We start from the raw sequence: 26,627 nt of genomic DNA on the forward strand, positions 1-26,627 counted from the left end.
CTTTCTGTGAAGGGTTATGAGGTTATTTCCAATCAATGTCATTATTCTATAATGAGAAATATTAAAGAAGTAATCAAGAATAATGAAATAATCAAGAGAGTTGTGCCTTCCCAGGAGTGGTTGTCCTGAGGGGTTTAGCCTAAGGAGACTGTGAAGGCTTGGGAAAATGGTAAACATGCTAAGACTAAAACTAATTTTTAGTCCTCAATTTGGATCATTAGTTCATGACAGTATAATTAGGAAGAAAGAAAATGCATCTTCTAGTTAAAAAGTACAGGGCAACATGGGTCATAAGATAAGAGATAATAAAACATTTTATTTCCCCACAATAAGGCAATTCACATTGTTCCTACACCTATGTATGAAAAATTGTATGAAAAATTGTGATAGAAAACAAAAATCTTGTAAAAATAAAATAGAAACAAAAAAAAAACAGTGGATCATGCTCTCAAACAGTGGCATTGCTACCAGGACTCCTTGAGTTGACCACAAATTCCTCTACCTAAGATGACGTTGCTTCTAATAAGGTGCATTATGGGGTTCAATGTCTTGCCCAAGACCACTTTGACAAGTTGACTGCATGACCAGTCAAACATGGTGATAGGAGCATCCTCTTGCAGGGATGTGTTTCAGTGGATGCAATAGACCAATGTAGAAAAATTAAAACTCAAAGTTAAAAAGTAAAAAAAAAAAGTAGTTCAAAGGTGTCTGATGCTCGCTACTGACTGCTGACATTGCATAACATTGACTGTATATCAGAAGAGTATTATGATATTTATATGAATTTTATACAGTATTTTTAGCATAGCAGACTAAAGCAAAACAGTACAAAAGTATTTTGACACCATAACATGAGCAACAATGTTTACCTACAGAACACATTATAGATCAACATGTTAAATCAACGAGCACTAAACAATACCACAAGCAATAATTGCACAGCTCTGCTGTCATGGTAATGCACTAGTGAATGATGACGTATAATATGCCTAATAGATAATAATAGAAGAACTGAAGAACAGAGGAACTGTGGGGGGTTTGTCAGTGTACAATAACTGTGCAATAACCAGGACAGTGCAATAACTTGTTAAGACACAAGAAATTTGTTGTGGTGATTGGTGCAATACAAAGAGCAAATTTATAATGAAAAGAGAAAATGTACAACAGGGGTCACCAATCCTGGTCCTCGAGGGCCAGTGTCCTGCATGTTACATGTTTCGCTGCTTCATTGCACCGTGATAAAAGTGACTGTGTCGTTAAGAGAATTGTGCAGACCTCAATGACAAGCTGATGACGATGATTAATTAGAATCAGGTGTGTTAAAGCAGAAAAAACTCTAAAACATGCAGGACACCGGCCCTCGAGGACCAGGATTGGTGACCCCTGATGTACAACATGAGGTTTTAAAGTGCCGGATATGAGTCTGTGCAAAGTTGACCTAGGATGTGCGTTAATGTAACGCATAAGGTCATGTATGTATACACACACACACACACACATATATATATATTACATATAAGGCCTTTGAGTGGCCCATTTTTTAAATAAAGATACATTTGGCCATTTTCCAAACATTTGGAATGTAGTGTGCACATACATGTATGTGAAAACTTCAAACAAAGGTATTTTAGTGTTTTTAATGTGTGTATGAATGAATGTGTGAATGCAGGGTTAGGGCAACAACCTTAAAAAAGTCTTTTGGGGCGACCGTAATATTCTCAAAATTAATAATTTCCTTAACAAAATTTATATTTTAATAAGTATCAGTAATTAAATTAACTGTTCAAGAAAGATACTCATGTGTCCTTTCATTTTTTGAAAACCATTTTTAAATACATTTTATCTATAATGGCAGTGTCACCCTGATAAAGCCATTACATATAATTTTTTTACTCTAAAATTCATAAAACTGATTTAAAATGTGTACAAGTAGTATCCACTTATGCATGCTATACCAATGATTTATATTTGAACCAAAACTGATAGACATTAAATTTGGAATTTGGTACAGAATGGCCATTTGTCGGTTACCCCACATGACAGGTGGTCGCCCCAAATGATGAGAAACAGCAGACAGTTAAGAGTTGAGACAAATTCAAAGAAATGTTATTAAAGAATCAGCATAACTATGTAATTTGACACAAACATCATAACATTAACATTTTCCATACTATTTCATTAAACACTTGAACATAACATCAGCATTTTCCTTACTACCGGTATTTCATTTGACACAAATATCATAACATCAGCATTTTGCTTTTTCATTTCATTAAACACTTCAACATCAGCATTTTCCATACTATTTCATTAAACACTTCAACATAACAAATTGCATTTTCTTTACTATTTTATTTAACACTTGAACATAACATTAGCATTTTCCAAACTCTAGGCACATTGTAGGCTTAATCTGGAGGCATTTCTTTAACCCCAGAAATTTCTGAATGTTACCCAGTCTTGGCAGATCAACTTTGAGAAGCGTGAGGTAGCTCGCGTAGGCTCTGAAATGACACTGTGAACATCTTTCCTAAGGTAGAAAGTAACGTCCGGAGTTTTTGGCCACAAGAACAAGTTCTTGTCATCAGACTGTTGCATACAGCTGATCTGCAGTTCCTCATCCACAACTTTCAGGACCTGGCCTACATATGGCAGCTCATCGTAGGTAACTATCACAAATCTTCCACATAGATCTCGGACACTTTCTTGTTGGCGAGGTGGCTCAGGTGGAGAGCTTGCAGGGTTCTCAGTTAGAACATCTTCTTGTTCCCCAGGTGGCTCAGGTTTCTCAGCTTGGCGTACAGTGGCTGTCGGGTCTACAGTTATTGGTTCGTACCAAGGGCATGGAGGAGTGTTTTCTAAGGATGGTGGTGTCATTTTCAGAATCAGCTGTTCAATTTTTTTCCTCTCCCTGTAACCTTTTGATGAAGCCTTCCACGAGTCTTTCTGCTTCTTCCTCTTTATCTTTGATAGTTCATCGGACTTAATGGATTTAATGTTTCCCTTTTGCTTTCTTCTCTGGTAGCTGAAACAATAATGTATACAGTGTCACTAATTCAGGTAGCCTAAATAACTAAAGTGATATGACATTGTATATACTGCAAGTTACCTGTATATTTTTACCTTTCTTTTTTCCTGGCAAGATACTCAGCTCTTGCTACAGGATCTGCATTGATTCGCTGCCTGTAGCGAGCAGACTTTTGTTTACTGGTTTGACGAGCCATCTAGAAAAAAAAGTTATATAGTTAGACATACATAGAGCTAGAAAATGAACTGAAAAATAGAATGAATGCATGATGCTTTCAAGTTTAATCAAATATAACAGGCTAACAGTTAGCTATATAATCTAAGCTAGCTACTTCTCACTACATATCACTAACAAATTTACCTTCAAAATATAGATATGCGAATAAAACTCATTATTTACAGTTTTAGGGTGGTTGCCCCACATTATATCAAAATGTGACGTATACACTGCAGCAGTTAGAAAGAGGATTTAATTGTAAAGATGAGAGAAACTACTGACCTGCAAGTACACCTCACGGTGTGGATGGCGGATGATGCAACATCCGCTTTGAGATGATTGTCAAAATAAAAGTCCCTCAATTGTATTTTTTTCATGGTCGCCCCATTTGATATTTCAGCATATTCGGACAAGATTAGTTTGTGTATTGAAATGTGTGTACAAAAATGTTTCATAACTTTGTCAATATATCTAAAACAAGTTTGAAATTATGCCAAATAGGGCAAGGATTATATTTAAATTGTTTTAATGTGATTTAAAACCAGTTGTCCAAACAGGCTGGACGGTCGCTTCACATGATGTTTTCACACTTCAGATGGCAGAAAATGACCAATAACCAACATGTTTGAATAAAATAAGAGGGGGCACATGTAGAATGAAGGTATTAACATACATGTTATATTTTTTATTCATTTTTATGTTTATTATTAGGTAAAAAGTTCCATTGGACAGAAAAAGTAAGTGTCACGTCTTTGACCCATGTATGTATGTATATGTATGTATGTATGTATGTATGTATGTATGTATGTATGTATGTATGTATGTATGTATGTATGTATGTATGTATGTATGTATGTATGTATGTATGTATGTATGTATGTATGTATGTATGTATGTATGTATGTATGTATGTATGTATGTATCTATCTATCTATCTATCTATCTATCTATCTATCTATCTATCTATCTATCTATCTATCTATCTATCTATCTATCTATCTATCTATCTATCTATCTATCTATCTATCTATCTATCTATCTATCTATCTATCTATCTATCTATCTATCTATCTATCTATCTATCTATCTATCTATCTATCTATCTATCTATCTATCTATCTATCTATCTAGATTCAGATTCAGAAAACTTTATTCATCCCCGAGGGGCAATTGCAGGACAACTGAGCAGCAAGACGTTGAAAATATCAAATAGAACAAGAAATAAAATGGAATAAAATGAACAGGACATGTCTCCTTATGTACAAAAAATATATAAATATACGAATGTCAACAGAGTGACTGTAGTGGTATAAGTAAAAATATAAAGTATAAAGTGAAGGTCTATCTATCTATCTATCTATCTATCTATCTATCTATCTATCTATCTATCTATCTATCTATCTATCTATCTATCTATCTATCTATCTATCTATCTATCTATCTATCTATCTATCTATCTATCTATCTATCTATCTATCTATCTATCTATCTATCTATCTATCTATCTATCTATCTATCTATCTATCTATCTATCTATTCTGCTTCTTTTGAGTATATGTATATATATTACTAACACACTTCCCCTATTTAAATAAAAGTAAAAAAATGTGAACACTTTTGGCGGTTACTGTTGTCAGACTGATGGAGAGTGAATAGGTGCTGATAAAAACTGATAAACAACGCATACTTTATCCAGCAGGGGGCAGCACTTCACGTCTCTGCAGTAACTTGCAGATTTCCGCCAACGGAGAAGAAGAAACTCCCACAAAGAAGAAGAAGAGGCGGAGCCGTTAACCACTTGGCGCAGCGGCGGTCCGTTAGCAGCCCGGGGCCAGCTCCAGCTTATTTCACCTGTTTTTACAGCAGTGTGTCTGCGTTTGTAAAGTAACGCGGTTTTAACAGCAGCCCAGCATTTTATTACCAAACATTTGCTAGGTATTTCTCCAAATTCAACGGCGCGTTTATCGCCATTTTGAGCGTTCAAAAGCTCCAGACTTCGCAAGCTTTAAGGTAAAACAGTACAGAAATGACCAATCATCGTAGAAAAGGCGGATAAATCCTCCAAATGTAAGTCACCAGTAGGCTCGTGTTGTGTGCAGGAGCGTGTTGCAGCATGGCGGAGGCAGACCGACCGGGGAAGCTGTTCATCGGCGGGCTGAACACCGACACCACGGAGAAGGCCCTGGAGCAGTACTTCAGCAAGTACGGCCGGATCGTGGAAGGTGAGGGGAGCACACGAGTGTTAGTGTTAGTTTGCATCGAATACGGAGTATGTGGACAGTCTCGGTAATTTAATGGCATGTTTTTAAACTGGCGCCTCTAACGCGAGGCTAATGGACTCCATCTTTGCTATGGTTAAAGGCACCACATGTCTCTCCAAACTCCGCAGACACTTCAGGGAGTACGTTTAAGATGTGGTGTTCTGTTGGGATATTGTTTTTTTTTCATAATATTTTATTGATTTTCAGTAATAACATAAAAGGTATAAATCAAAAACAGAATACAATACAAAAAAAAGGGAAAAAGAAAAGGGCAATCGACACATCTATAGATACAACACAGCACACACCAAGCACATCAGAAGGTAAACTGCAAGAGTACAGCTGGGGGTCTAACATCCAAAGAATCGCTTCCTTTATAAATCAAGGCAAGATAGATCCCTGGGCAAATGGTCTATGAGAGGCCACCAAATTTTCATGAAGTTATCGTCTCTATTTTTTAATTTGGCACTGAGTCTTTCCATCGGAAGAACTCTGTAGATTTCTCTATACCTTTGGGTTACTGATGGAGGTTTCTCATGAATTCAATTGAACAAAATGCATTTTCTAGCTACGCAGAGAAGCTTACTAAGTAGCTTGGCTCTACCAGGATCCAATACAGCAAATTTTGATGGCAGCCCTAATAGAAACTGTCCAGGATCTTTACAGATAGTAGACTTCATAATTGAACTCAATTCTTTAGCCACATAGGACCAAAATCTAGCAATCTTGAGACATTCCCAGAAACAGTGTATGTAGGTACCAATCTCCTTTTTGCATTTAATGCATAATGGGGACCTGCTGGGATCAAATTTGTTTAAGATTTCAGGAGTTCTATGTTGCCTATGAAGAATCCTATACTGCATTTCTTTGGGGATATTGTTTTTAAATGATTGTTAAAATGTAGTGTAATACATTTTGATTGTAGTAGGCAAGGCAAGTTTATTTATATCGCACAATTCAACACAAGGTAATTCAAAGTGCTTTACATTAAAAGCGGCAAGACACGATTAAACAGTAAATAACAAATGCAATGAAATTAAATTATGAGAAAAGAAGGTAAAACAATAAAAAGCACAAGTTGCTGAAAACTAAAGCCGAGGACACACCAACCCGACGTCGCCCGCTGTCGGCCGACTGCTGTGTCGGCTCGCATCGGGCTGGGTCGGGCTCAAAAAGAAGCACTAGACACACCGCAAAGATAACACCCAACGGCCAACTAGCACGTACGTTCTGCGCATGCGTGAGAGGTAATTCCCCTCCATACCAGCAGGCAGCGGTAGTCTGTATTCACTCAAAAACAAGGGAAAACCGGAAGCTGTTTGTTTGCTTTTGTCACTTCCGTTTCTCTTCTCGTGCACTGATTCGCTACCTGAACAGCCAATCACAGAGTGAGCTGTTTGACCGACGGCCGACGCCGATTAGACATGTTGAATCGGCTGAAAAGCTGCCGACGGGCGGCCGACCTGTGGCGACGGGCGGGACACACCGGGGAAACTAGGCCGACAGACGCGATCCGACGCTCATGGACGGCCCGATGGCCGACAGTCAGCTTGGTGTGTCAGGGCCTTAAGGGCAGTAGAGTACCGCAGGTACACATCTCATTTGCTGTTTTCAAAAAGTATTTAATTTAGGGGTACGCTTGAATACCAAATAAATGAAATAAAATTATAGGAAAATAGGTAAAATAATAAAAAGCACAAGTTGTTAAAAAGTAAGGGCAGTAGAATACAGCAGGTAAGTATAGGGCTTGGTCACCAAGGTGCATTCTGGGACGGGGCGGACGTGTTGGCAGCCTCGTGAGTGTAAACAAACAGCAGTGTAGTAGCACCATGTGGAGCAGACCTCAGGTCTACAGAAAGTTTGTTCCACCGGTGAGGAGCAGAATAACTGAACGCTGCCTCACCTTGCTTGGTTCGGTTTTTTGGGACACACAACAAACAAACCAGATCCAGACAAACCTCAGGGGTCTGGGAGCTTCATAAGGAACCAACAGATCCAGCATGTATTTTGGTCCAAGACCATTCAGTGCTTTGTAGACCAGCAGTAAGATTTTAAACACTGGAAGCCAGTGTAATGATTTCATGACCGGTGTAATGTGGTCCAGTTTCCTTGTGTTTGTAAGGACTCTGGCGTAGCCTTTCTAATGAAAAAAAAAAAAAAAAAAAAAAAAAAAAAAAACAAGCATACCAATCCTTCATATCTGATTGTATTACATTTTTTTTCCCTGTTAGGAATCCTGTTTTGTTTTTCCCTTGAACTTTTAAAAACTGTTTACTTTATCAGAAAGTTTAATTGTTTAAAAAGGGGGAAAAAAGCCTTTCACCTGGACAGGAAAACTGCTAAAACCGGAACCAAAAACAGCCACAATTAATAGGGAAAAGGAAATATTTTGCAAAAAAATATATTTTATTTATAGAGCACTCTTCATTCAAGAAATCTGAGTGCTTACAAGATTAAAACAAGTACAGGTAAAAATAATAAAATAAAACAATAAAATCAGACTGAGAAGCGGCGAACAAACACGCCAACGTCATTGCACCGTGATAAAAGTGACTGTGTCGTTAAGAGAATTGTGCAGACCTCAATGACAAGCTGATGACGATGATTAATTAGAATCAGGTGTGTTAAAGCAGAGAAAACTCTAAAACATGCAGGACACCGGCCCTCGAGGACCAGGATTGGTGACCCCTGATGTACAACATGAGGTTTTAAAGTGCAAATTTGACCTAGGATGTGCGTTAATGTAACGCATAAGGTCATGTATGTATACACACACACATATATATATATATATATATATATATATATATATATATATATATATATATATATATATATATATAATATAAGGCCTTTGAGTGGCCCATTTTTAAAATAAAGATACATTTGGCCATTTTCCAAACATTTGGAATGTAGTGTGCACATACATGTATGTGAAAACTTCAAACAAAGGTATTTTAGTGTTTTTAATGTGTGTATGAATGAATGTGTGAATGCAGGGTTAGGGCAACAACCTTAAAGTATTTTGGGGCGACCGTAATTTATCTCAAAATTAATAATTTCCTTAACAAAATTTATATTTTAATAAGTATCAGTAATTAAATTAACTGTTCAAGAAAGATACTCATGTGTCATTTCATTTTTTGAAAACCATTTTTAAATACATTTTATCTATAATGGCAGTGTCACCATGATAAAGCCATTGCATATAATTTTTTTACTCTAAAATTCATAAAACTGATTTAAAATGTGTACAAGTAGTATCCACTTATGCATGCTATACCAATGATTTATATTTGAACCAAAACTGATAGACATTAAATTTTGAATTTGGTACAGAATGGCCATTTGTCGGTTACCCCACATGACAGGTGGTCGCCCCAAATGATGAGAAACAGCAGACAGTTAAGAGTTGAGACAAATTTAAAGAAATGTTATTAAGGAATCAGCATAACTATGTAATTTGACACATATGAGAAGCGGCGAACAAACACGCCAACGTCCTCTCCTTTCTAAAATAAGTAGATGCAAAAAGAAACATTTTTTTCTCCTTTTTTTTTTTTTAACAAAATAAATTTAACTGGTTATAATCTGTTTTTTGCCTGCCATCTGTGTTTTAGTACTCTTGATGAAAGACCGTGAAACAAACAAATCAAGAGGCTTTGCTTTTGTTACCTTCGAGAACCCTGCTGATGCCAAGGATGCAGCACGCGAGATGAATGGAAAGGTAATAGTTCTTCTCATTTAAAACATTTTTGCGTAAAATTGTGTTTAAAACATTTTTTTTTTAATTGTGTCTGTTTTGTCAGTCTCTTGATGGCAAACCCATCAAAGTAGAGCAAGCTACAAAGCCTCAGTTTGAGAGCGCTGGCAGGCGCGGACCTCCACCCATGCACCGCAGTCGGGGTCCACCCAGAGGTCCCCGTGGTTCCAGAGGAGGTATTAGTGGTATGAGGGGTCCCCCGTCCAGGGGTGAGCTACTCAAAGTGGCAACTTTTACTCTAATAGGTTTCATTTCATGTTGTGTGCTAACATTTTAATCTCTTCTGCATCAAGACTACTATGAGGATTCAGGAAGTGGAGATTCCTTCTTCAAAGGAATGTCATCCAGAGGTCCCCCGTCAATGAAACGAGGCCCCCCAGTTCATAATGGAGGCCCCCCACCCAAGAGATCTGCCCCATCTGGTCCTATGGGCAGGCGTAAGTGTCTATTCCCTTAAATGTCGCGTGTCCTTTTTAAAATGGTGCCATAACTACTACTTTCCTGCACCAAATTCTGAGTAGAATAGATGCATTACTTTAGTGTTCAAGGCTATACAATGTGACATATTGCACAGGGTATAAGAAAATTGTTTTATGCTACAGGTGATATTCAAAACATATACTCTTCACTGCAAATATTTGGGGTATTTTTAGTATATAGCATACAGTGATGTATTATACTATGGTTTCTAAATTGGCTGCACAGACAAACGCACATACACTCAAGTCTTGGTAATTTTCCTCCAGTTTTTTTTTGTTTTCCTCTCCTACCTTTTATGTAACACGACTTTTGACCTCTGACACCTGGGCTTCAAGCTCAAAATTTCTCATGCAGCTATTGTGCAAGCCTCGTGTTCAAACAAGTGCTGAGACTAGCTGCTATTTATTTACTAAATTGTCATTATACCTTCCAGCTCCTATGTCGAGGGACAGAGATCCCTATGGTCCTCCACCTCGCAGAGACTCCATGATGTCCAGGAGGGATGATTATCCATCACCAAGAGATGACCATTACAACCCTAAAGACAGGTAGGAAATTTCACAATTGATTACGTGTCATAATTTAAAACTACCTGAGTAAATGAAGAGTCATTAGATATGCTTGTAGATGGACCAAAAATGTTTAAATACTTTGTGACAGTTTTGGAAATATGATTGGCTAAATAAACGTTATAATGGGCATTATGAAATTACCGTATTTTCACGACCATACGGCGCACCGTACGAAAAGGCGCAGTCTCAGTTAAGTGTGCCATTACTGCATTTAACACACGCATACGGCGCACCGTACGAAAAGGTGCAGTCTACACACACATGTTGCACCGCCTTACAACAACACACACACACACACACACACACAAGTATACAAGTGTGTGTATTAAAAAATGGAGCGGGAGCAAAACTGAGTTTGATTGTGCTTTATTTAAGTCTTTATTACAAAGTACTAACATTTTTTTTAAACCACCAATGAATAATAAAATAATAAAACGAGCACATTACCGGTAATCGTCATTAATCAAACCCATCGAAGTCCTCATACTTCGTTTCTGAATTAAACAGCTGCGCTAAATCAAATATGCCGGTTCCACTTTCTTCGCTGTCAGTCACTTTCGCTGCCGTGCGGCCCCTCGGAAATGATGCCGGCTTTTGCAAAAGCTCAAACAGTGCCAGCAGACACGTTAGCCCACGCATCAACAATCCATCCGCAAACTGTGGCGTAACTTGCCTGGCGCTGCCTTCCACTCTTTGTGAAACTGTGGTCTCCATCGGTCATCCATCGCTCCCACGGCGCTCGCAGCCTTACTTTGAACGGCCGGTTCACATCGATGTCCAGCGGTTGGAGTTCCTTTGTCAGACCTCCCAGAATAACAGCAAGCGCAGCGTTCATTTGTTTCACTTCTTTTTTCACATCGGCTGTGAGATGGGCACGCATAGTCACAGATCAACAGCGATGGTGATGCGTGGAAGAAACCACCTGGTCGCCTTACATAGACCTGTCTCAGCCACTCTTTCATCATCTCTTCATCCATCCAGCCCTTTTCATTTGCCTTAATGACTCCTGCTGGAAACGTCTCTTTAGGCAAAGTCTTTCTCATGTTGGTCTCAACTACGTTCGCAATCACGCCGCACTGCGCTATAGGCCACGCCGCACATTTTGAAAAAAATATAAGACCTTTATATGCGCCTTATGGTCGTGAAAATACAGTATGTCATGGCTTCATACACTGTTAAATCAGCCAATTTCCCAAATAAATGAAATGTAGCAATTTTCCAAAAGATAAAACCATTTATGGCATCAGCATAACAGGAACAGCTCTACAATTTATCATCTTGTTTTTCCAGCTACTCCAGTCGCGATTATAACTCCAGAGACTCCAGGGACTATGGACCGCCACGAGACTACTCTTACAGAGAATATTCAAATTCCAATTCCCGAGATGACTATGGTTCAATGTCCAGAGGATACAGGTACAGTGTGGGCTGGTATGGAACGCTAAAGACCTGGATTGAATTTTACCTGGTCCGGATTACAATTGTCCTTTTTATTTTGTAGTGATCGTGATGGCTATGGAGGCGGTCGGGAACCAAGAGGCTACATGGACCGTCCAAGTGGCGGCTCATACCGAGATTCGTATGATGGTTACGGTAAGATATGGCTCCATGTGCAGATTGGCAAAATTATCACTGTTGGACAACAAAGAGTTAGTCAAATGACAAACCAAATCACAGCATTGGCTACCACCACATCCAGTAACCAGAAACTGGGTTTTCGCCTCCTCAAAGGAAACATTTCTCTCCCTGGCTGTCACTTAAATTAGTACATTTTCTTCATTTAAACATTTGTAACTATTGGCCTGTCAACTGAAACAGATTTGAATCCAAAAGCTCAGTCCACATGTTGCAGCTCCTATTAATGCTGCAGTCATCAAGAAAATGTTTGGCAACATCATACAGAAATGACAGTCAGTATTCAATGTGCCACACAAACCTTGCAACCATAAGGAATGCCCAAAATCCTTGGAAATATCTCTTGTTCAGTAGCAAAGCACTCCCTCAAGGAGTAACCTTCACAAACCATCAAGACAAGTCTGAAAACTTCATCTTTTCCTACACTTGGAACTCTAAAAGGAAAAAAAGGCTACTCAAATGAATGGCATGCAGAAATGGGTAACACCGCCTACTTAGTCCCTGTGCTTGGATATATTACTGCACATATCAACTAAAATATCCATGTTGAATTTAAGTCTCGGAAATTTGATGAGCAATTTATACATGCCATCCAATAAATTTGTAATACTATTGGCAAAAAGTGAGCACCAGATGTGCATTAAAATGTATAAATTGAACGTTGCCAATTACCTGACCCATTGACCCTGCAGGTAACTCACGCAGCGCCCCACCTTCACGGGGCCCCCCACCACCCTATGGTGGAAGCAGTGGAAGCAGTCGTTATGATGACTATGGCAGCAGCTCCCGGGATGGCTATGGCAGTCGTGACAGTTACCCCAGCAGTCGAAGTGACCCGTATCCACCCAGCCGTGGCGAGCGAATGGGCAGGCAGGAAAGGGGCCCTGCTCCCCCTGCCGAGAGAGGCTACCCTCCTCGTGACCCGTATGGCAGCTCAAGCCGTGGAGGTCCACGCGGTGGCCGTGGCGGTGCTCGACCTGATAGGGGAATGGCTCGCAGCAGATATTGAACTGGACTTGGAAATCACAAGAAAGGCAAACAATAGTGTCGGTGCACACTTGACATGTTTTGGAAGAACTTTTGAAGAGAGGACAAACTAGCCATGTTTAACCGTATGATAGGAAGCTTAGTCTGACTTGTATCCTGACTTTCCCAGGTTTTTTTTTTTGTGTATTTTTTTTCTTTTTTTTATAAAGTAATCCTTTGCTTATGTCACAGCATAGCTACCAAGTGTTAGATTTTGTACGTTCAGTGATGTTGGATTCTGCAATGCCCTATAAGTATGGCTTTCCTACTCTTAATAAAAGCTTTTAGTTGTACCTTCACATCTGCTCATGGATTTTTCAACACAAGAGCAATGACTAGGATGACTGTTAAGTGACACCACAATCTTCTCTATAAAGTGAATGGGTGAGTCTGTTCGTGCTATATTCTGGAGTGACGTGAGTTCATACTTAAACATCTCCAACTGGACACTACTGTCTGCAAGGTTAGGAAAATGTCACTGTCAAAATGTTCTAATATATGCTGTGGAAATGGATCCATCGCCCTAGAGCCTTTTGATGGCATGCAACGACAAAACCAAAGGCAACAACCAAAAGCAACTCAACTGATAGTCAACAGCTGGTAAGCAAAGCAAACCTTTCTCTCATCTGTAAATGAGTTTCTCACTGTCCTGTATTGCAATCTCAATTTTTAAAAGATGACATTTGAGAAAACTTTTGCCTCTTGGGACAAACCAAAAAGGAAGTTGACTGAAATAAACCCTTTCCAATGTAGACATTTTTCAGCAGTTAAAATTGTAAGTGTGACAAAAACTCAAGAAGTGTCTTCCCTTTTCGAACTTTTTTTACCCCCACCAGCCAATTTTCCATTTGAGCCCTCAAAGCCATCATTTCTGCCTACATCTCCTCAACCTCAAAAAAGATTGGCAGCAGTGCAGTTTTAGATCATAATTAATGATGGCAAGTTGTTTTTTTTTCTTGTCTGAAAGCCCTGTATAAGTTTAAAAAAAAAAAAAAAACAACAACCCTTTGCTCAGAATCAAAACCCTTTCTACGAGCATGCCAATTCAAATACTGGACACCACCTGGAGAAACGCCATCAACCTGACAACCGAACTGGAAACGATCACTGAAGGGAACCTGTAGTTGGATTTAAGGAGGACTCCATTTTCATGTTTTATTCATACATAATCAAGAACAGTTCATTGTGTTAATACTGTGGTCTCATTACAGGATGAATCTCACTTCATGGAAACTTCCTTTGCAGTGCATCTGAGTTAAGTTGTTGGGCCAATTCCAGCGCAGTGAGCCATTGCGCCAGTGTACTAGTGTAAGTATGTCTAGCAAATTCATTGTAATCACTTAATTCAACCGTGTGGCCTGGGGCTGACGACTGATTAGACTGGGATGATTTTGATCTTATTTCCTCTTAGTATTGGCCAATGTTGGATACTGATATCATGTGACAGTGGTTTCTTTTTTTTTGTTATTGATACTGAATAGAAGTAGAGAAGAAAAAAGAATGCAATTTGTGCATCTGATTTTTGTCCCTTTTTTTTTTTGTCTTTAATTATATAATTCGTATGGTTCACAACAATTTGCAGAGGCACCATTTATTTTTAAGCTTTAATTTATTTCTTACATTGACTCGGGCCCTTGTAGAAGTTTCAAAATCCATCCCTTTAAAGTCTGTTTAGTCTCACCTGAAAACATTAAACACATTTGTTTTTGACTGCACTTGTCAAATGTAACATGTGAAATGTTGTAAACCTGACATTTTAGTGTGTTGAATTATACTTATAAAATCAACTTTTTTCCCTTGTCTTTCAGGAGCTGGCAGAACCGACTGAAGGTGCTGGCCGAGTTATTTCAAGAGCGACTTGTTGGAAGTGGGACGATCGGCTAAAGATTTGCTCAAAATCAGTTGCTGGTGTTGTCAATAAAGACTATTAAAAGAACAGTGTTTCCTTGTTTTTTTTTTTTGTTTTTGTGCTGTAATGTGCCATTTTAACACTTTAAATGCACAGATGTATTTTTGTGGTCACTATTTTATAGGGTTTTTTTTTTTTGTCTTGGAGCTTTTCAGTGTTTACTCTTATCAATACGATTGGTGTTTAATAACCATTTAGTTCAGTATAAAAGCATTGACTTATTTGCAAGATAACCAGACATGCCTATAAGTCTGAATAACTATAAAGTATAGCGATGAACGTGAGGATATTAAAGCTTTTATGATCCTTGCCCTGGTGCAGCATGTGCTGCTGGGACAGAACAGCCCTGAGGATGGCTGAGGTACGTATTTGCCAGTAGGGGTATTAAGGCTGATTTATGGTTCCGCGTTACACCAACGCAGAGCTTACGGCGTAGGGCACGCGGCGACGCGCAACCCTACCGCGTAGTCTCTGCGTCGATTTCAGGCTGTAGTCAGGTCTGCGTGTAGCAACAAGATCGTCCCCCCCCACCGCGCTTTTTTTTTTTTTTTTGTTAAACTTCCAGCAGAAGTGCGGATGTGAGTTGCACATTGATACGGAACAGGCCGCCAGTTTCCTTTTCAGCAATGTGGGTATAGGGAATAATCTTCAAGTGGAGCTATGAATCCGGAGGAGCAGACGGTGACATGGTTGATTTCTCTGGGAGTGCTCAGCTCGCCTAAGAAGAACATCTCGGACCCGGAGGACTTTCTGAAAACATCACTGAAGGATGGGGTCGTCCTCTGCAAGCTCACGGAGCGGCTCATACCTGGCTTTACTCCAAAGGTGATCTATTGATTTAAGTCAACAAGATTACGAATGATCGACGGCTCTTGATACAAAAAGAAGGGAGTGGTTTGATGAAAGTGATACGGACGGAAACTTTTCCTTGCAGCCGGCCTTGCATTCAGCACACCAACTTAAGTTTTATTTATTCCTTAATGTTTTCGCATGTATGCAATATTTCATCGAATATTGCTAAAAAAAAAAAAATGCAAACGCAAATTCGGCAAAGCGGTTTCCTGTGAAGCGAAAAAATATGTTCCGCATTCTTGATAGTAGCGGATCAGTGTAGGAAAGGCCATCAAAGCGGCGCGGCTTTGCAGCCGAGTGTGTGTGAAACGGTGGGGTTTTATTAGCTCCAGAGCCTTTACACTTTTTAATAACGGTAAACGTATAACTTGTGTTAAATGTCGAGATGCCGAAGTTGATAACAGTTGCAAATGCACAGGTCGTCACTTCCTCTTGAACCGCTGCTCTTCCCGGCGCGACCTGTCTGCCTAAGCTGCGTTCCATTTACCTCGGAACTCGGAACTGGGAATGACGTTACAGCGGAGTTATCAGCGTTCCAGTTACAAAGTCGGAAAACAAGTTTGTAGTTCGCATGTACCACATGAAAAATGTAAATTACACTATAGCAGCATATATATGCTGAAACAATACTTGTATACGACTGATTTAGTGTGACCAAAACTAGAATGAAGTGCTACGATTTTTTACAGAGCTCTCTTCTACTGTTTACAACACGGGCAGCCATCTTGGAATGTGAACTCGGGGGTGGTGAAGACTCTCCCACTTTCCCAGTGGGAAATCCCACTTCGAGGGGGGTTCCAGTTGAAAAATCCAACTGGGAACTGGGAAATCCCCACTTCCGAGGACAAATGGAACGCGGCATAAGTACCGACGGCGTCAGTACACAGAAACAGAACCGGAAGTCATCGTTTCCTTCCCATTTGTGTTAGTTATAAATTAATTTCAAATCGTTTGTTTTCAAACCACATTTTTTTATATAGAAGAACAATTTGATATTTGGATAGCCCGCTTTTTTAACGTTACCTCATTTTTATTAATAGGATACACCGACTTTAATTTTGAAAGAGTGCTCAGAAAGCGGATGTTTTGCTTGAATATGGCGTCTTTGCGTCTCCTGCGGCTCCGTGCTGTTCATGTGCATGAAGGAGACGCAGCGAGAATCCAGTCATGTTAGAAACTGTGGGTTACTGCTGCCACAATTTGACTTTGTAAACTTTAAAGTATGACTGGGAGGAGGGCAGCGTCGGCCCGGAGTGGTTAATGAGTGTGTTCCACATGTCCGTCGGGCACATCAAGCCGAGATATGTGTTTATTATATATTTATTCCGTGTGTACAGTACTGCCAGGATCCGCGGACTGAAGCCGACTGCATTTCAAACATCAAGGAGTTTTTAAAAGGATGCTCGTCCTTAAAAGTGGAGGTAAGATCCCCTTTCATGTCAGTCTGGTTTTATGTGTATTTTTATGTTTCCTCCCTGTGGGCCATGTGGAGTGGGCCCACATAAACAGGCACGCTGTCACTCATGTCCACACACCAGTCCGTGAGGAAGGACACCCTGATCACTTCATTCTGTTTTATCATTGCAGTGTTTCCAAATTTACTTCTTTGTGGTCTCTTTCTCCTTTATGCCCAAATCACACAGCTAGTTGGGTCAATGTATCCTTCCTTTAGGGCCACAGCTTATAAATCCTCCTCCTCCTCCTGTATTGTTGAAAAAGATGCCCTGACAGTGGAAAGAGACAAATCATTTGCAGATGTTGGGAGTTTACTCTTGTCTTTGTACCAGCCAGTTGGAGACATTAATGTCCCTCCCAGCGTTATAAATAATCTGCTTTGGTTTTTGTGAAGCGCATCACTCGGTTTTCTTTAAACAGCTAATTGAGTCAGCAAGCCTGGCTGACTTTAGTGGTTTAGTAGTCCAGCCCAGCTGGCATGTTATGACTGGGAGCTCCTCTATGCTTTCATCCACCATCTCTGCTTTAGCCCATAATTAGACCGTTTGCAGTCAGCCACTAGGTCACTCACAGAAGTTTTCAAAAGAATCACGGACAAATGTATCAGCCAGGGGATGTCTGTGGTCCTTTGACAAACTCTGCCCTTCCTTTAGTGATTTGTAGGGTCACAGGTTGCTCTTTTTTTTTAGTTTTGCTTTAACAAATAAAGCATCTTTTTCCTGTAACTACAGAAAGAAAGCAGTCATAATGCTTTCACTTCTGCTCTGAGATGAAGAAAGAGGAAGCCCTAATTACTCTACAGACTCTAATTTTGAGTTTTTCTTTGTTTTTTGTTTTTGCTATATTATCGCATTAGATGGCAAATTCTTACTTTTCGTAGTTCTGCAGACCTCCTTTTCATAACATTGAGTCATCAAACAACTAAGCGCCCTCCAGGTAAGACCTCAGGGTCAACACCTCAGTCACAACTGAGTTTTCTTTTAGTTTTTTTTTCTTCTTCCTTTTTGAAACTCATTAGACATTTTCCCATAAACTCTTTTGCAATCTCAGTTGATCTCAAAAGCCATCTAGACCCCAAGACTGGTAACACATGTGGGGATGCCACAGTCACGTACAACTCTGCACACAACTCATGACACAGGTTACACTGCTCAAACTCTATATTTAAGATGTTTTATTTAAAATGTGAAACATTATCCTAAGGAGGTAAGACGATAGCTGTCTGAGACGACACAAGCAGTGTGAGTGTGCATGCATCTGTGTCCACATGCAAGTGGGCAGTTCATCGCAGATGAGGGTGGTTCTGTTTTTATTACAAACAACTGAGTCTGGAAATATGGGTCACGCTGAACATGTCTGTTTTTGTTTCAGTCTCATAACAGCCATGTTAAAAAAACCTAGATATTTCATTATGTGTGGGTGTTGTTTTTTTGCTTTGTTTTATTTTTCATTGTGTTTCCAGAGTGTGTGTCTTGGTGTCTGTGTGAGCTCCAGGAGCCCTACACTTCAGATCTATTTAACTTGATGAAAGATCAAATTGTGTCTCATTCCTCCTCTGCTTCCAGCTTGCATGAACAGGTGGTTTTGGGAGTTTTGGTCTGACTTCACCCTCTCTTCCTTTCCATTCAGGGGTTTGAGCCAGAGTGGTTATACAGTGGAGAGAATTTTTCCAAGGTCCTGACTACTTTACTGGCAGTCAACTTCGCCACACAAGGTAAAGAGTTTCGCTGTTTCTCTGTGTCCTACCTTAGGGACTGCTTGATAATATTTTATCTGGTTTGAGTGACATACGTCTGCATGACTACTTCACTTTAGGACTTATGTTTAAAATGAAATATGGTGCTTAATGTCTGAATGTTAGGGTAAGCATAGAATGCAGCTTGAGGTCAAATACCTTGATCGTGTGTCACAATGAAGTCTTAATCAGATCTAACTGTTTTTGCTGTCCGTGGCACTCTTCAGATTTGTGATTGGGTGTGTAACAGATGGGCAGCCAGCCTGGTCGTGTGTGTTTGTGTCATGCTGTGTGCCATATTGACTCATGTCATTTGCACCCCTTGGTATCACGCACCCTGAATAATATGTCATATTGTAAAATATTTTCTCTAGTCTGCACATTTAGATCAAGCCCCCAGTGGATTAATATTGCACCTGGATATGTGCATATTGTTTCTATAGTTATGTACAACCTTGTCTCAAATGCATTTTTTTTTTCAATAAAAGCAGTAAATAAAATAATTCTCTGTGCAGCATCTCTGCAGCAATTTGGGACCAATTGTGTTACACGGGAATGCTTGTTTGTGGGTAGGGAGATGGTGGTCTTCATCAAGTGTCCAGTTTACAGCTGCCAAAAAAAACCAGAAGCCATGAACCCCCTTGTGCAGGGTCTCTTTAAACTATTCTTCCACCTTCTGAGTTTTTGAAATAGACTCCTAATATTAGTGGTCAACAAGAGCATGCTTTACTGAATGTGAATATAAAAGTGGATCCTTTTAGTTCTACGGTGGAGATTTGGGGCAGCAATTGTAGAGAGATTGAGGCAAAATATTAAAAATAAGGGATCAAGTATCCAAAATAAATTATAAAGTAACAATCAAATATGTATCAAAAGAGAATGAGTAAGAACCAATATGACATTTTAAGGGTTTGATAAGTGTAAGCCAGATAATAAGAAAAAACATCAGTGTCAATAATTAATGGACTAGGTATTAAGTATTGGGTAAAAAGTATGGCTGGATATAAGCCATAGTTAAAACATGGAAAATAAAAGACCATTATTAGGATATATTTTTTTTAGTTGTTGACAGTGTACACATTGATATTGCTTTGATAACTGTTCAGTAAACTGTGCAGTAGACTAGTCAGGAAACTTAAGTCACATTAGTGTGCACACGCTGAAGACTTGAAGTACTATTAACATTTTTATAAACTTTTTTTCATACAGGGTATTTCACATTGAAGATGTTGCACATTATGCACTATACAATATGTTGTATGTTTCAGTATGTGATTGTTACACATCAGATATTTGTATAAGGAAGTTCAGACCAGTGTGTGGTTGTGTGATCAGTTGGGAGCGTGCACAACTAAAAAGTCTGAATACAGCAGTGGCGTTGTTCCCTCAGGTGCTGCAGGTAAATGACCCCGTGGATGCGGCATACTATTACGACTGTAGCTAATGACATATCAACGAATATTGATGAGTGTTTATTTTAATCTGCTCAAATGGCAAGTTTGAAAATGCCAGAACAAGGTAGACACTGACCGTCCCAGTTTGGCTCAGTCGGATTAGATTTTAAATAAAAAACAAAACAAAAAAAAAAATTCCAATTGCTGATTTTTTTTTTTTTCCCCACATTTAGATATTTTATTTGCTTTTACGGCAAAGCAATAAAAATACTAACACCCCCTTCCCATTTGCACTGAAATATTAGATTTGACTTATTACTTAACTGTCAAGATTGTTTCAGCACTACTGTTACTGCACTTCCTCTTTGCAAAAACGTTACCCCTGGAATAACCATCTTCCTCCTTAATGTGTTGAATTCTTTCAAATGAACAGATTCATGCCACAATGTGAAACATGGAGCACAATCTTCTGTCATCTCTGGTTGCTTATTCATACTCAAAGCTTTTTTTATAGGCTAGCAGCTGCTCCTCCCCGTGTTTGTGGGATAACTTAATTTCAAAGTAGATAAGTCACAAGTTAGATGCTGTAATATAACACAGGAGGCTTATTCATGATCCTCTTCCTAGTCTGAAGTACTCCATTTGTGGTTATGTTCAGCGTTTATGTTTGTTTAGGTGAAATGCTTTGAATAATGTGTATAAAAATAAAAGCAGTAGCTACAGGACCTTGCAGAGAGAAGGGTTTATTGTATGTTGGGAACTATGAGCCCTACCTGTCACTGCATTTAGTGTCTTGTCTGTGATATCCCTAAAGCCTCAGTGTGAATCACCCTGACCTAATTTTATTTTTTTGTATGTATGGAAAACAGCAGGGAATCTTCTTCTTTTTTTTCATTTGGTGGGTTCCAGATGATGATGTCAGTAAAAGAGGATCACACAGAGTGTTCCCCTTAGCCTGCCCATAAGTAAAAGTGATTTTAAGTTTCATAACCTTTCAGATGAACTCTTGGTTTAAAAAAAAAACGACTGTGCTTTGAACAAGAATTAGAAAGCATCCACTTGTCATGTGATAGGGCGTCATCTACGAAGGCGTCGGCTTGTTAGCATGTTAGAGGTTTGCAGTGCAGCCATGTGTCACTTTTCAAGGGAATAGCGGCGGCATAATGGATACCTCTGTCAGTGTGCTTCCAGAGCTGCGCTTAATCTGCGAGACAGCTGGCAGCTACTGTTGCATGAATCACAGTATTCTGCTGCGCTGGCTGAGTGATGGCATTGTGGAGGGATAGAGTGTCAGCAACATAAATTTAATTTTCAGGGTGTTCCCTGAACTAAGACTTGTACAAAATGCAGAGTTGTAGAAGTGATATTCGATACCAAATCAGAAGAAGTTGGGATGTAACATTAAAAAGTGTAAAACTTTTTAATTTACTCAACCAACTTTCTAATGTTGCCATTTTTTCCTCAACATTTAAGAGGTTTTGTGTCATCCTTTGTCATAATCCCTCTAAAACACAACTTAAGGTGCCTAACACTGCAGGTTAACATTGTTGTTGCAGTTTTTTGTAAAGCCCTGCCTCTACCCGTATCCTCCTGCCTCATCCATGTGTTTTTAAATATGTGCACAATGTAGTCCTTGTTGATGTCCCTGGAAACGACGTCATCTTTTAGGCAGCATGTTGCTTTAAAATCTGAGCATCAATCCTGCTGTCGTAGCAGTGATGATTATCCACGGATACAACCCATTACGTCACAGGCCCTGGCTTTTGAACTTGTTGACAACTGTCTATGTGGTCATTTTCTTCACTTTGGTCTAGATCAGACAACGTCCATATCTGCCAACAGGTTGTAAAATAATGGTTCGCCTGACCAAAATACACAAATCCACAGCATGATGGTCTCTCCTAAATAACTCCGGGTTCACCAATGCTGATGCTACCCCTGGACTAGGTTAAAAATTCAATTCAGAAATACTTAAATAATTCCCAAAGGGAAATTATTTTTGCAGTTGTCATGATTCTTCAAAAATTAATTGTAGAGGTTTATAGCTGTGGGTAGGAAGGATCACCTGTAGCGGTCTGTGTTGCAGTGGATCGGAAGAAGTTTTTGACTAAAGACACTCTGTTGCTGAGTCACTGATGCTCAGGGTTGTCCATGATCTTTATCAGTTTATGAAGTATCCTCCTTTGCACAATCAGCTCCAGAGGCTCCAGCACAGTTCACAGAACAGAGCCAGCCTTCTTTAGCAGTTTTCTTCAGTTTCTTTAGGTCACTGGTCCTGATGCTGCTCCCCCAACAGATGAGTGCAGATGTGATTTGTGCTCTTCATGACAGACTCATACAACATCTTGTTGCAAATACTGAAGACCCTAAGCCCCTAAGTTTTTATACTCCTCCACCACCTCCATTTCTTCTCCCACGATGGAAAAACTATCTGACTTAATCTTGGCTCTCCTAAAACACACAACCAATCAGTCTCTGAAACCTTGTAGAGGCATCCACTTGTGTTTTCTGGAGTTTCTTTCATAGTAATGTAGGCTGTGTTAAATGAACTGGAGAAATGGAGAAACACTTTTTTTGTTTTTTTGTTACTGAAAAAAGGCACAATCCTCTTTCAAATAACTGGAAGCTTCTCGCGACTCAGGCTGAAGTCGGACATGTGCTATAGAATCCTACATCACTGGTCCGAATAAGCTCTCAGGACTCTGGGGCAGGAGAGAAGGGTGCTGAGCTTGTTCCTGAAAAATAGCATGCTAGTATGGTGTTGCAAAGTAATCCCTACCCCCTGAGGGTGTACTGTATCAGCTATTGATGAATGATGTGTTGTTGTGCTTTTTTCTTCCTATTCTTCTTCCTTTTTTGATGCAGGGACCAGAGATTTAGCTTCAGCTTTACAGTTTCAGGCACTGAAATTCCCCCTGAATTCTTGGATTGTTTTGATATTATGAAAATCCCTTCCAGTCTTTCTTTTGGGAGCATGTCAGTGATTCTTCTCATGCTGGAGATTCTCAGCCCATCTTTGGTCATCGAAAGTCAGTTTTGCAGAAAGCTTTTGTAACAAATCAAGATTGCAATTAACATAATCTTAACTACATTTTAATTATAACTATTCTTCCACACTGCTTTCCTTAATCCCCATCTTAACTTTGCTGATATGTGTTGTGGGCTGGATGGATATATATATCAACAAATGGAATGAGGTTGACAAATTATGAAAGATATTGGGGGGTATAATGTGTGCAAAAAAGTGAAAGATAAAGTGAAGAGTTGCTGCTTTTCTTTCTTTAGTTTTTGTCCATAGTGCATATTTTCTCAGATTTTTAGGGAGGTATGCAGGCAGTGCCTTGCCTGGAGGCTGTAAAAAAGCCATTTCCTTGCTGTTTTTGTTTTTTATAGAACAGTGTGTCTGGTTTGCTCTAATCAAATTATTCTATGAGGAGTAATAATCTCGCATCCTGTGTGTGTGGTCTCCGTCCTGAGGCTGAGCAGAGCATCGAGCACCTTTCACATGAATTATCATCAAGTTGTCAGTTCTGAAAGTGTGCGCACCCAAATGAACTGTGATTAGTCAAGTCAAGCGTGTGCTTTTTCAAGGTAATGCTGTGTGGTATCAGCGAATACATTCAAACATGTATTTAACGTGAATATAAGACTCCGTGTTTCCTTTTGTGTGTCCACAGATACTGCTGCTGAGAGATGTTCTCAGACTGGCTCGTCCTCTCCTAGTCAGACCTCCTCGTCACACTCGCTTTTATCGGCCAAATCCAAAGGCTCTCTGCGCCGGCAGTCCAAATCAGTGGTGCGACATCCCTTTTAATCCATATTTTCTCTTTCACATGCTTAAAAATGATGATATCCCACAATGGGAAATTCAAACACAGAATATATTTGAAAAATATATTTGAATAGTTCTTTAGGCCAGATGACTCAACTACACATTGCAGTTCCTCAACCTTATTATTTTCTTCACTGCAGTCACGCATTCGCCAAACATACAAGGATATCTTAGGATATCTGCCTTTATACATATATATTGTAGATAAAAGAGAAAATATTTGTTGTTTTTTTACACTAAATACCAAGAATTAGCCCTCTGTTCCAGGAATGGTGTGTTGTCACCAAAGGACCACTAAACATGTGATATCACATGCAAGTCAAGCAAATGTCTAACAATGTTAACCGTGCAAGTGCCGGTAACATGGGACAGACTGTGGTTAGCAGAGCTCTGCAGAAGACAGTACATTTATTAATGTCCAGAACTGATGCACGCTTCATGGTATCTTGGTGTGAAACACATTGAGGTATTATTTTGACAGAACTCAAAATATAAGGGCACATAAACGTTTTAATTTCCAAGAGAGAGCGGAAACATTGCTTTTGAAATATTTGTGACATCGTAATAACATTGACTAATGTCATAATACCAGTAAATTGATCAGGCTCTGACCATCATAGAAGACAAACAAACATTAAAACGTTTACATTTCTGCCTCTGACCGGCACTGGTGTCCTCTCTCACAGGAAATGTCGGAGAACGGTGGGGGCGGGCTGCTCATGGTAAAGGCCCGCTTCAACTTCAAGCAGAACAATGAGGACGAGCTGTCGTTCAACAAAGGCGACCTGATCCATGTGACGCGGCAGGAGGAAGGTGGATGGTGGGAGGGCTCGCTCAACAGCAAGACGGGCTGGTTTCCCAGTAACTACGTCCGTGAGATCAAACCCTGTGGTGAGTGGACGTCAGTGCTTTCTGGGTATTATGGGTTGTGACACTAAAAAGGTTATAAGATACAATAATTATTATTTTACCATGGGCTCATTATATTTAATCATTATACAATGCTGTTTATTGGCACTGATATGTTTATATTATTCTCTTTTATTTTATTTTCGTAACTTGAAGGTACACAACTTTCCTTGTAAGGAGTCTTTTTCTTGTGGCTCTAAAGGCCTTTTATTTTGAAAGTGGCTAGACAGGAAACGTGAGTAGAGAGATGGGGGGAAAACATGCAGTAAAGCGCTACAAGCCGGGATTGGAACCTGCGCCGCCTGCAAAGGGCGATAGCCTGTGTATATGGTGCGCCCGCCCGCCCAACCAGCGCAGCTGTCCCGGCCTAGAGAGAGAGAGTCTTATTGATTGTTACCATGTGTTATCTTTGTTATGGGCACCAATCCTTGTTCCTTTGCTGCTCTTCAGAAAAGCCGGTGTCTCCTAAAGGGACTCAGCTGACCAAGAACTACTACAGTGTGGTGAGTCAACGTTGCACACATCAAACACAAATGCATGCACATTTGTTTTGCATTATGATTGATGCAAAATTCCATGAATACTTTATACTTTAAATGTTCATTGGAGTTAGCCAGAATGTAGAATTTCTTTCTACTTAAAAACCCTGCATATATTCCATCCATCCATCCATCCATCCATCCATCCATCCATCCATCCATCCATCCATCCATGCATTTATTCTTGCAGCACAACTTATCTGCTTCTTTATGATACTGTATTACCACTCCCTTTCTTTTTTCACCCTGAAAGAAAACTTAAATGTTTGGAAGTACCGCGAACCATTGTGTACTATTTGTGAAGACAAAGATCAACCAGGGTTTACTGAATAAAAGGAATTGTTCTGGTGTCTGACCACGTTAAACTATTCTGCGTATTTTCTGGGTTTTACAGGTGGTGCAGGATATCTTGGAACATGAGCGGGAGTTTGTCAAGGAATTACAGACCGTCTTGAGTTGTTACCTACGACCCCTGCAAGCCAGTGACAAGTACGAGCAACAGAACACATCTCACAAAGCTGTGGAGTAGTTGGAGTAGTTTTTATTTCACTATTACAGACATGCGTCACGGGAACTAACCTTTTCATGCATCAGACGTTTGACGTAGCTGTAACTGTTTAACTCTAATATGAGCAATGATGGCCGTCGTTTCTGCTCGTATGTGTACGTTCAGGCTGACCAGTGCGGACAGCGCCACCCTGTGTGGAAACCTGGAGGAGATCCTAACCTTCCAGCAGGGGCTGTGTGTGGCTCTGGAGGACTGTACTAAGTAAGTCACTGGGACGCTGGCTTCCAGAGAGAATCTCTTCTATCACGCACCGTTGGGTAAACTGACCATCACTGAACACTGGGCCAATGAGAAGAAGGGAAATGCATGGATACACCTTAAAAGCTATGGTTTAAATCTAAAATGTTTACCCTTTTTATTTTTAAGATATCTGAAATCACAACAGGTCTTCAGGGGGGGAATAATTCAATTTATCATCCCTATAAGCCTCTCTCTCTTTCTTGATATTGTGCT

At 39.7% G+C, this 26,627-nt stretch overlaps 3 protein-coding genes across 7 annotated transcripts in view; 2 read left to right on the forward strand and 1 right to left on the reverse strand.

The window, feature by feature from the left end:
• Positions 1-1,504: 1,504 nt before the first annotated feature.
• LOC133447623 (uncharacterized) lies at positions 1,505-3,562 on the reverse strand. The gene is made up of 3 exons (XM_061726346.1): positions 3,527-3,562; positions 3,124-3,224; positions 1,505-3,025 (listed from the first exon to the last, which is right to left on the reverse strand). Exons 2-3 carry the CDS (start codon positions 3,222-3,224, stop codon positions 2,428-2,430), a joined length of 699 nt encoding a protein of 232 aa, XP_061582330.1. The 5' UTR covers positions 3,527-3,562; the 3' UTR covers positions 1,505-2,427.
• Positions 3,563-5,018: 1,456 nt separating this feature from the next.
• rbmx (RNA binding motif protein X-linked) lies at positions 5,019-14,917 on the forward strand. 3 transcript variants are annotated; one of them, XR_009782894.1, is made up of 10 exons: positions 5,019-5,254; positions 5,344-5,466; positions 9,126-9,232; positions 9,315-9,477; positions 9,562-9,705; positions 10,182-10,296; positions 11,611-11,736; positions 11,822-11,913; positions 14,193-14,289; positions 14,790-14,917. XR_009782894.1 is itself a non-coding variant. In XM_061725607.1 (9 exons), the coding sequence occupies exons 2-9, from the start codon at positions 5,358-5,360 to the stop codon at positions 12,962-12,964; spliced, it is 1,173 nt and encodes a 390-aa protein (XP_061581591.1). In that variant the 5' UTR covers positions 5,019-5,254; positions 5,344-5,357; the 3' UTR covers positions 12,965-13,280. The 3 variants fall into 3 exon arrangements, 2 of the variants coding, with proteins under 2 accessions (XP_061581591.1, XP_061581592.1); XM_061725607.1 differs by lacking the exons at positions 14,193-14,289; positions 14,790-14,917 and adding an exon at positions 12,648-13,280; XM_061725608.1 differs by lacking the exons at positions 14,193-14,289; positions 14,790-14,917 and adding an exon at positions 12,648-13,280 and having other exon boundaries at positions 9,315-9,444.
• A 479-nt stretch (positions 14,918-15,396) lies between these two features.
• The window catches only part of arhgef6 (Rac/Cdc42 guanine nucleotide exchange factor (GEF) 6), a 31,233-nt gene continuing 20,002 nt past the window's right edge, over positions 15,397-26,627 (forward strand). For all 3 annotated transcript variants that reach the window (XM_061725610.1, XM_061725611.1, XM_061725612.1), the window contains exons 1-8: positions 15,397-15,715; positions 17,080-17,163; positions 18,827-18,911; positions 24,004-24,122; positions 24,845-25,049; positions 25,518-25,570; positions 26,001-26,095; positions 26,280-26,375. In XM_061725610.1, coding sequence (XP_061581594.1) covers positions 15,551-15,715; positions 17,080-17,163; positions 18,827-18,911; positions 24,004-24,122; positions 24,845-25,049; positions 25,518-25,570; positions 26,001-26,095; positions 26,280-26,375 — 902 coding nt within the window. In that variant the 5' untranslated portion in view covers positions 15,397-15,550. The remainder of the gene's footprint in view (positions 15,716-17,079; positions 17,164-18,826; positions 18,912-24,003; positions 24,123-24,844; positions 25,050-25,517; positions 25,571-26,000; positions 26,096-26,279; positions 26,376-26,627) is intronic.

Source organism: Cololabis saira, chromosome 7 (assembly GCF_033807715.1).
Source record: "Cololabis saira isolate AMF1-May2022 chromosome 7, fColSai1.1, whole genome shotgun sequence".
In the NCBI taxonomy this organism is placed as follows: Eukaryota; Metazoa; Chordata; class Actinopteri; order Beloniformes; family Belonidae; genus Cololabis; species Cololabis saira.